Genomic DNA, 11055 nt, shown 5'->3' with positions numbered 1-11055 from the left:
CGGCGCCGGGCAAGCGGCAGGTAATGGCGAGCTTCTTGCGGGTCAGCCAAGTCCGAGGACTGCCCTCCATGTCCCCGTGACCCACCCTAGGGTGGCCTGAAGAGAAGGGACCTGACAGAAGCGGAGCCACCAGCACCTTCCAGGGCCACCAGGGACTGGAGGAAAGACATGGCCCCTCTGCCGGGGCAGCTGTGTCCTCAGCACTCTCCAGCCTGGGAGCACCCTTGCGTCACCATCACGAGGGGCCGCAGCCTCTGCAGAGGAAGGAAGGCGCTTCCCCGCGTCCTAACAAGAGGCCTGTCTGTGGTCTTTGGTGTCTGTACAAGTGGGCACCTGGGAAGGGTATGGGACGCTCCTCATCCCAACCTTCTAAGAGTCAAAGTTAGGACGTCTTGCGAGCTAGCTGGGGCCCCAACCAAGCCCTGCACTGGGCGGGTAGTGAGGCTGGCATCAGCAACCGGGCCGCAGACCCCCAAGAGAGACTCACCTGCACCCTGTTCAACGCGGATGCTCGGGTGCCACCACGCAGGCCTGAGGAACGGGGTTTTGGCAGCCTGGCCTGGGGCTCCATGTCCTTGAGGATGCCTGCGGTGGGCGCTGCCACACGCTGCACACTCTGGAGTGTGCGAACTGAGGGGAGCAGAGGCCCTGCCAGCTTCTCCCCAGGAGGGGCTGATGCTAACGGCCCCGCAGAGCCAGCCTCCTCCTCTGGTGCCTCGTCACCAAGGTGCCAGGGATCTGGAGCAACAAGGACCTCCTTCGCACTGGGTGGGCACCCCTGGGCCTGAACAGGACCTGGGGCAGAGGAGCAACGGGGCACAGGGCCAAAGAGACCTTCCAGTTCCAACACCCGGCGTTGGATGACTGGCATGCCCCACGACCCTTTGGAAGCCCCTGGGATACCCGGGCAGGTCAGAGGCAGAGCCGCCACCACTCAGGAGGGAGGGGACGCCAGGCTTCCTGCTAACTGGTCTGTGAGCCTCACGTGATCAACAAACGTAAAAGAGATACGACGGCATTTTCCCTTGAGCTTGTGGCACAGATCACGCAGATGACACGTGGCCTCCTCTCTGGACCTTTCTGGCTGCTGGTGAACTCCCTCGGGGGACAGGGAAAATGCGGCACAAAGCATCGGGATCACGTGGCTCCTTCCGCTACCCACTGTCTTCTCCTGTGCACAGCCGAGAGCACCGCGGCCCAGGCAGGAGGACGCGGGAAGGGCAGAGCCGGGTGAGCCCAGGTCTGTGGACTCTCGTGTGGGGAGCACAACGCCCCCCGCCCCCGCCCCCGCAGGTGTCCAACAGGCCCAAGGTGTGAAGGCAGTCATCTGCTCAGGACCAGGAAGATCATCGAAGTGCCAAACAAAGGACCAGAGGGCAACTCAGTAGTGCAGACACAGATCCATGCTGCCCTTTACACAGCTGTCTGGCTCAAAAATAGGAAACAAATATGTTTCCACCCTAAGGGAGGCTGAAGAGCCACTTACAGTGATCTCTGCCTCTCCAATCCCAGAACACAAGGCCGAAAACTGGCACCACAGGGCTGGCCCTTTGCAGATGGAGTCAGCTAAATAAACGGGGAGACCAAGCGTGGTACCAACAACTGCCTTCCAGGACCTGCCCGACTGCCCGCCAGCCGGGGCGCCCTGCCTGTGCCCTGGATGAGCAGCCCCTGGCATTTGGGCCACAACTGAAGGAAGGATGCAGGTAGGGATCTGCGTTAATAACCTGAACCGACCCAGTGATGTGCTGACTCCCACCTGAACCGTGTGCCCACTGGTCCAGGTTTTTGCTGTGCTTCCTACACAAACACGCTGAAGGTACCGACTCCTTAACACACCACAGGCATCCCCGGGCCGAGAGACGCTTCTTCCTCGGTCCTAATCTGCTCCCAGACGGCGGGTCCCAGGGAAGCTTCGGCACGCTGGAACCCCTTGGGGCATGTTGTGAGACCAGGTCTCAGCCCCTGACTCCAAATGCCTTCCCATCACAAGGTGTAATGAGCTGCCCGACATGGTCTCATCTGCGTGTCCGCATCCCTCAGGACCAGGGGTCTCACAGAATTTGGAATTTTTTCAGGTATTAGAAAGGTAACAAGATGCATAGACATCTGTTACGTAAGAGCTCCAGTGTGGTTTAAAGTGAACCCGTAGCCTAGTGCTTTAATACTGCTTTGCCCAGCCCCCTGGAAGGTCAGAGGTCAACCACTGCCTCCCCTCGCCGCATGCAGGGGGGGCAACCTGAGGGGTGGCTCTCGGGTCAGGTCAGCGCCGTGTACCCTTCTGAGCCCCACAGCCCGCCTAGCAGTCCCTTCCCGCGGGGCGCTCTCAGAGTCCCGCCCACACACTCACCGTTACCATCCGCCTCACTGCCGACACTTCTCAGAGAGGCCTCCTCAGGACCTGCTTCCACCTCTCGTTCTCCTCCGCCTCAGAGACCACAGCCTCAGTGAGCAGTTCTCGGGCTCACCTGTTGCTCTCCCGCTCGGTGGCCTCCACTCCTTGCTTCCCTGATGCCTCCTCTCAGCCCCACACTTGAGGCGGCCCCTGGGCTTCTGTCTCTGGCCTTGGCTGCTCTCTCTGGGCCTCTGCTCTCGCCAAAGCCTCCCATCCTCGTGGCTGAGATCACCTCCTTCATACCTGCAGAATACAGATCTAACCCCTCAGCCAGGTGCATAACCTGCAGGGCCCAGTGCAAGATGAAAATGCAGTCCCCCTTTTCAAAAGTTTCAAGAATTTCAAGACAACAAACTAAGAGCAGAGTGTCAAGCCAAGAGAGGGCCCTTCTAAGCAGGGGCCCTGAGTGACAGTGGGATGTTGAATCTGCCTCCTTTCCACCCTAACACTGACGTTCCACCTGGCAACACTCTTTCTAGCCATGGCCCGCAGTCCTCCAGTTCTTCCAGTCTTCCAGTCCAGAAACCCTGGAGTCCCTGTGAAGGGATAAAGCAGTCAAGAAGAAGAACGGACCCTTCTCTCCCAGCAAAGTCCACGCCTGTCTCCTGTGGCTCACAGGGACCGATGACCCGGATCCTACCCAGCTCAATTCTCTGCCTCCTGCACTCTCCCTCCCTCCCCTGACTCACCTGTCTTGGAACTCTCCTGGCCCTCACAGCAGTGCCCTGTGACCCGTCACCACCTCTATGGTCACCTGGTGCTAATTTAAATCCCTGTTTCTTCCCCAAGGGCATTATGAACTCACAAGGACCAAGGTTCTGTGTTTTCCCTCTTCTCAACTTTCCAACACGTAACACTTTGCTGGGAGAGAGGTGTTCAGGAGTCGGGGATCCTCAAAAATACAAATGACTCTCTAGCAGTCACAATGTGCTTGGCTTCCATCAGCTCAAGAAAGGCTAGATCCCATTTCCCCTTCTCAACTATCCCTCGCCAGATCCAGAAGCCTGAGGAACCCAATCCCTGCTGGACTTCAGGGCTAAGGGGTAGCCTGAAGTCTGGCATATCCTGCTGCACAAGGAGTGAGCAAGAACTGGAATTTGCCGTCTTTGAGAGCTGATCGGTACATGTGCATGAGAAAACTACCTGGAGCTGGAGAAAGAAGCCCCCAGGAAAGCAGTAGACTGACCAACGCTTAGAGCTTACACAAAGCTGAGAACAGTTCATGCTCCCACCAGCCAGAGTGGAAAGAGTTCGGTAGAGTGCTTAGAAGGGTACTGCTTCAGTGGTGGGCCAAATTAGCCCTGAAGACTGCTCTGGATCTGTCCTAACACACTTTAAAAGCAAGACCCAAAAGGATCCAACTGATTCCAAGTAACCCTATGCCAAAACGAAACCCAGCACTTTTTACATGAATACAAAATCCAGCACTCAACAATGTGAAATTCACAGTGTCCGGCATTGCAATAAAAAAACTGTCAAGCTAGAATTCTATACCCAATGAAAACAGCCTTCGCAAATGAAGTAAAAATACCTTTTCAGACAAGCAAAAGCTGTCAGAATATAGTCAGCAGACCTGAACTATAAAAAATTTAAAGTTCTATATAGGCAGAAGGAAAATACCAAAATGTGGATCTATACAAGGAAATGAAGAGTGACGGAAATGATAGAGATGTTGGTAATATAAGACTTTTTCTGTTTCCTCTCTTAAAAAGAAAACTACCTAAAACAAAACTGTGTATGCATCTGTAAAAATAAAATGATTGACAACAGTACAAAGAAGAGAAGGAAGAAAATGGAAGTATATAGTTGTAAGGTTATGTTCTATAAAAAAATAAGAGAGGCACACAGCCAATAAAAAGTGCTTAGTTAAACCAAAAGAAGGTAGTAAAAGACGGAAAAAGAAACAAAGAACAGATGAAGCAAGTAGAAAACAATTAGAAAGAAGGTAGATTTAAACTCAACCATGTTGATAATTTCACTAAATGTAATTGGTCTAAGTACTCCAAATAAAAGGTAAAGATTTGCAGACTGGACAAAAAAGCAAGACCCAACTACATGCTGCCTACAAAAAGAACAAAAAACCCCCAAAACTCCTATTTTAAATATAAAGATACAAATAGGTTAAAAGTAAAATACACTCCCACAAGTCAAAAAGAGTTAGAATGGCTATATCAGTATCACACAAAGTAGACTTCAGGACAAAGAATAATTTACTAGGGATAAAGAGCAACATTTCATAATGATGAAAGGGATCAATTCATCACGAAGACTTAACAATCTTAAATCTAACAACAGAACTTCAAATTTCATGAAGTGAAACTGATAGAACTAAAAGGAGAAATAGGCAAATCCATAACTACAGCTGGATTGCAACACTTCTCTCTCAGTAGTTTATATAATGAGACAGAAAATCAGTAAGGATACAGAAGACTTGAATACCATTATCAACCAACTTGAGTTAATTATTGACATGTATAAAACATATAGAACACTTTACCAGCAAGAGCACTTCTCAAGCACTCACATAAACATTCACCAAGATAGGCCATTAGCTGGGCCATAAAACAAATTTCAGTAAGCTTAAAAAGATTTAAATTACACAAAGCAGGGGCTTCCCTGGTGGCGCAGTGGTTAAGAATCCGCCTGCCAATGCAGGGGACACGGGTTCGAGCCCTGGCCTGGGAAGATCCCACATGCCGCAGAGCAACTAAGCCCTGGCGCCACAACTACTGAGCCTGCGCTCTAGAACCCATGTGCCACAACTGCTGAGCCTGCATGCCACAACTGCCGAAGCCTGCGCGCCTAGAGCCCGTGCTCCACAATAAGAGAAGCCACCGCAATGAGAAGCCTGCGCACCGCAGCAAAGAGTAGACCCCGCTCGCCGCAACCAGAGAAAGCACACGCACAGCAAATGAAGACCCAACGCAGCCAAAAATAAAATACACTAAAAAAAAAAAAATTACACAAAGCATAACTGAACAAAACAATTAAACTAGAAATTAGTAACAGAAACTTATGTGGAAAATCCTCAAATGTTTGGAAATTAATCACCTTTCAAAACATGGCATGATTTAGCCTTTAGAAGGATCACTCACAATGCTGAATGGAAAACAGACAAGAGAGACAAGGCAAAAGTGATGAAACCCTTTAAGAGGCATTTTATAGTTGACAGGATAAGTGATGATGGTGTCATGGGCCAGAATGTTAAGAGTGGAGGCAATGAGGTGTCAGTATTTGAATGGTGAATAAGATGTGCTCATGGACTGGATGCTGGGATCAAAGAGTGAGGGCTGACACCAAGATTTTTGACTTGTGCAAAACAAATGAAGGTTTAGAGTTGTCACTTATGAGAAGGGGAACATTAGTAGGGATTATGAGTTTGGGACTTGTACAAATTGAAGTGCTTATCAGACACATCCAAGTAGAGAGATCAAATAGGTAGTGGGAATCTGGTGTTCCTGGGAGAGACGTGAGCTAAATATATTTCGGGCTTCTATCAGCACAGGGATGTTAAGGATCAAGAGACTGTGTGTAGATACAGAAAGGATCTAGAATCGAACCCTGCGGTATTCCAACTTTAGTGGCTGGGAGAACGTGGAGCTAGTACTAGGACTGAAGAGCAGCAAGGTAGAAGTAGGGTCCTGAACAACGCGAAATTTGCAAGGAAGAGTGATCAACTCAACAAATGCTAACGTGGGACTGGAAGTGACCACTGGGTTAGTGTCTGGCTTAGGCTGGGCTGGGAGTTGAAGGGAAAGGGAGAATGTGCTAACGGGTACAAGGTTTCTTTTGGGGTTTATGGTAATGGTTGCACAACTCTGTCAATATACTAAAACCCATTGAACTGTACGATATAAATCAGTGAATTATGCGGTATGTGGATTATACCTGAAAGCTGTTTCTAAAAACTGACCACTGGATTTAGCACATGGAGATCACTGCTGACCTTGAGCAAAGCAGTTTTGGTGGGGTGACAGCAGCAGTGCCTGATTGGAAGGGTTCAGAGAGAGGTGAGGAGAGGAATAGAAAAATGTGGCAACAGCTAGAGAGAAAACAACAAAATATTTAAGGTAAGGGAATAAAATCATGTTTGTTTTGTTTGCTGTTAGGAATAAGCTAGTAGAGAGGCAAAGATTGATGGTGCAGAGGGAAGAAGAGAATGGCAAAGTCCTCAGGTCTCACTTAACACCTGTCAAGTCTCCAGGGGCAAGTGAAGGGACTTACCTGGAGTCACGCTACCAGGAGGAAAAGCAGGGCACGTGGACACACACGAAGGTAGGAAAGTAGAAGTGGGAGCTTGGGGGCAGTTCTAACGGCTTTGGTTTATTTATTGAGAGCATGGTGACTGGCTGAGTGAGGAAAGCAGATAATTGGGGAAATAAAGTTTAATTAATGGGCAGTCCTGGGACCCACCTGAGACTTATGGTCACGAGTTTAAAGTGAGAACAGTCACGAATGCATTTTTTCAGTCACATCTGGTGGTGCAGGTGCGCACACAGCATGTAGAACTTCGGTCTAACCCAGGCCGGGACTATACAGAGCTGCGTTCATAAGAAGAAACAAAATATGCGACACAGTTTATATTGCTGAACACCGATATGCCACTTTATTATCTGGACTTTTTTTTCCCATTTGTCACATACCTGTCAATGTTTACACAATGAGGAATATCAACCAGCAGTGGAAGCAACCGACCAAATCAGCTGATAATTCTGTACCCTCTTAACACACATCAATTCTTACTTGGAAGGGACATCTTTGAGTCAGTCTCACGGCTATTCTTCAAATCAGTGTCAAGATTGTCACAACTTTAAATACAGATAGAACTGCCAGAAGTACATCATTTTATATATATATATATATGTATATATATGTATATATATATACACACATACAGAAAAATACAAGACTAATTGTTTTTCCACAATATTTAATTTACACACTACTGTAACTCTATGCAACTTCTGAAGACAGGTTAAGGGGTACAAGAAACTGTTTAGAGCAAGTAAGTCATTTGGTCCAATATTATCTTAATGTAATGGTTATTTGCTCCCTCCCTTTTATGTGACGACATACTATGACATACAACACATGCACAATCATTCACTTATGAACAAATGAGTAAGACGCCACTCAGACTAACATTTGTATACCCAGAGGGTCAACCAACCACACACAACTAGTAAGGCTATGATACAGCTATGCAGCATAAATGGTCAACACTGCTGATCCTAAAAGTGAGCACCATATATACATTTGAATATAAAAAACCATTGAAAACCAAACACATATGGGTTAGTTAAAAGGTGCCATTCCAAGGCTATACATAATCACAGGAAAAAGTATTTACATGACTTGGAAAACAGCTGCAACAAAGAGTTTATTGCCAATGCCCTTTATAAACTTCTCTCCTACGTTTAATACAGATGTTACGCTCACTATCTATGTGAACCACACATCTTATTTCTGGCCCTTTATAAGATCCCTGCTCAAGAATTTCAAGCAAATATGTTCTATGGCTTCACCCACACACCTATTCTCATAGCTCTCAATTATAAATATCACAATGAACTAGAGCTGTAGCTTAAAATGTTATCTAGCCTAGGTCTAGAAAGTAAAATAAGTATTTTGACTATCATCTTTACTTAGTTTAGTAAGTATACTGTGAAATTCAGAGTTCTGAGTAAAACATATGAATCCTAAAGTAGCAGAGTCAGTGTGTACTTGGAGAAACCGTGACCAATGGAATGCTGTCCTTTGGTGCTCTGCCCACTCTACGGACCAGGCGACTGTCACTGCAGAGACATGACAGGAGGCTGATGAGTGTGAGAAGGCCCTGGGGCCCAGCCACATCCTATCACCAATGTCTCTAAGCGTTGCTTTTAAGACCCCCTGGGCACAGCATGAAAAAGTAGCATCTGGTCCCTTCCAAAATGATACTGTGTCCTACAAGATAAAAGCCACGAAAGATGATTATCTGGTCAAAAGTAGTCTTTGTACAGGAATAGTTTAAAGCAAGAGTTCTTTGATTATTGTTTTTGCAGGAAGGCAAAGTGAAAAACACTTACAGCAAAAAAAAAAAAAAAAAACCAAAACAAAAAACAAAGCAGGCTTTGTGCATTTCTGTTTGCTTTATGTGTGAATTCTTACCCTTTTATGTATATTTTTTAATCAGCCAATTTTCATAGGTAGCTGAGCTAAAAGACGTAAAAGAATGGAAGTTAACAAAAGAGACAACCTAATTATCAAACTCCTAAAAATCAAATGCCAATCATCTTTTTCTTTTTTTTAATTTATGGGGTTTTGACTTTGCCAACATCTGGGTACACCTTTGCTTCTATATTAGGCCCTATAGTTTCTTCTATCTATGTGGTTGTAAAGGAACCCTGGGGTGTGCCCTCCAGGAAAGAATTAACACCAAGCATCGTTTTGTTCTGTTAGACAGACACACACTCTGTAAGTAGAGTTAAGACATCATCAGTTCACTTTATCACATTACAAAATGAGATTGTCTGCTTGTGATTTACCTCTACGGGGAAGCTGCCTTATAAATCTAAGTACTTTATCTCACGTATTACAAAACAAGAAAATCTTTTTCAGTTAAATTTTAAGAGCCCAAACTGTTTTCACACTATAGCTTAAGACAAACAGGTGTGGGTATGCTGAAATCATGGTTTTAAGGTTGTCAGTGCAGACGCTCACTGTACTCTGCACGGGCCCCGGCGTCTGGGGGCGCGCAGCACGCTCGCGGGCTCTAGGCCTGACGGCATCACAACGTTATTGCTTTGGTTCTGCCTCAGACACCAGAGCGTGCCTCAGATCACGGAGGTTCCATGTCACAGAAGGTCGGAGCAGGAATTTAGGTTTTTCACAAGGAAAAGCATTTTTTCTCTCTCTAGGTAAGTGCAGAACATCAAATTTCTAAGTGCTCCATTTATATTAGGTTCCAAATATACATTTTAATTTAATCCTGATCATCCACATTAAAATTATAAATGTAAAAATTACACAAGACTTTTCGGCTGGGAAAAAAAGGAGTGTCTAGCAGCATGCACAAAGACCATGCATTTGTCAAGTTGTCAGGCGAACAAATGAAAAAGTAATAAATAATTGCCCGCTTTAAAAGAGGAAAACCGAAAAGGGACCAGTGAAGTGAGCCGGTCTTCGCCGCTCTGAGCAGGACGCGCACCGAGGTCAGATGACGTGGCAGCAGCTGGCCTGGCTGGAGGTGCACAGCAGCCCCTCCTTGGGGTTCCGCTGGATGTTCACAGAGATGGTCTTTTCGCACAGAGGTAGCTGGAGCACGTTGTTTTTCAGATTCTTGCTCTTTATCCGGTCCAACTCCGTGGTGGTGTTTGCCACGTGGTCAGAGAAGAACTTCATGCCGCCCACTGCTGGGGCGGGCGCCGCGCCGCCGGCGGAGCCAATGCACATCTTCCAGGCGGACTTCTCCTGGACCTTCACGCTGGAGAACGACAGGCTGCTCTGCGGGTCGATAATGTACTTGGCGCTCCCGTGCAGCTGGGAGCCGAGGCAGAGGCCCATGAGTTTGAGGCTCTCCACCAGCTCCCCGGCGCCGCGCGCAGCCAGCTGCGTGGATGTGGAGGAGCCGGGCCCGGCGCAGCGGCGGGCGCTGCCTGATGTGCCGCCCGGGGCGCCGCCCGAGCCCCCCGCGGGGCCGCCCCCGCCGGCGCTGTGCTCGCTGGGGCTGGCCTTGTCCGCGCCCCCGCCGCCGCGGCTCGGCTTGCTCTGGCCGCCCCCGTCGCCCTCGCTGCCCGGGGGCCCCTCGCTGCTGTCCCGGCGGTGCCAGGAGTAGGTGAAGCCGCCGTCTTTATCCAGCCGCCGGCGGCTCTCCGAGTCGTCGTCGCTGGTCTCCGAGCTGCTGCAGCTGGAGCCGCGGCCCTGACTTTTCCTGCGGTGGTAGCGTTTGTGCACCGTCCCCGGGGAAGCAATGTTCATCTTCAAGCGGCTCAGCTTGGGAGGCAGGTTCTCATCCATGTCGAACTCGTCGTCCGACTCCCCCTCCTCGAAGATCTGGTTGAGGACCGGGGCGCTCTTCCTGGATGTCAGGCGGTTGGTGACGGACGGCTTGCGGCGCAGAACCACCTGTGTGGAGAGGGACATGGGCTTCTTGTCCTCCTCGTCTTCCTCTTCGTCTTCCTCCACCCGAAACAGACACTTCCGCCCACTGGCCGCGGGTTTCAGGCTGGCGGGCGGCCCCGTGGACAGCGCGGGCCCGGCCAACTCGGGGAGGTCGTCTTTCTTAGCCGAGTCACACAGGCCTTTGCTCCTGTGGCCGTTGAGGACACTGTCGGCAGCCCGAGCAGGAGACTGAGGGACAGTCGCGTGGGACAAAGGAGTGGCCGTGAGGTCATCCTCAAGGTCCTGGGGCACGTCAATTTTGGTTGGCCATGACTGCCTATGTAACAGATTGAAGAAAAAAGAAAAGCTATGTAATGGTACACAGACTTTACTCAAGGACCTTAAATAAAACTTACTGGGACAAAATACACAGACTTTACAGAAAAAAAAAAGAAAACGAAAGACACAAAAAGAAACAGCAGCCTTGCAAACCCATTCAACATCCTGTAAACATCACAAGGACACTAGAAGGGCAAATGTGATTTTGAAATGTGGTTCCGTTTATGGCTTATTGGCCA

General features: G+C 48.8%; 1 protein-coding gene across 2 annotated transcripts in view; it reads right to left on the bottom strand.

Moving 5' to 3' along the window:
- Window positions 1–6991: 6991 nt before the first annotated feature.
- The window catches only part of SNRK (SNF related kinase), a 63079-nt gene continuing 59015 nt past the window's right edge, over window positions 6992–11055 (bottom strand). For both annotated transcript variants that reach the window (XM_057555502.1, XM_057555503.1), the window contains one exon: window positions 6992–10814. In XM_057555502.1, coding sequence (XP_057411485.1) covers window positions 9590–10814 — 1225 coding nt within the window. In that variant the 3' untranslated portion in view covers window positions 6992–9589. The remainder of the gene's footprint in view (window positions 10815–11055) is intronic.

The sequence above is a fragment of the Balaenoptera acutorostrata genome, chromosome 10 (genome assembly GCF_949987535.1).
Source record: "Balaenoptera acutorostrata chromosome 10, mBalAcu1.1, whole genome shotgun sequence".
Taxonomy (NCBI): domain Eukaryota; kingdom Metazoa; phylum Chordata; class Mammalia; order Artiodactyla; family Balaenopteridae; genus Balaenoptera; species Balaenoptera acutorostrata.
This window is presented reverse-complemented; position numbering and strand designations above follow the sequence as displayed.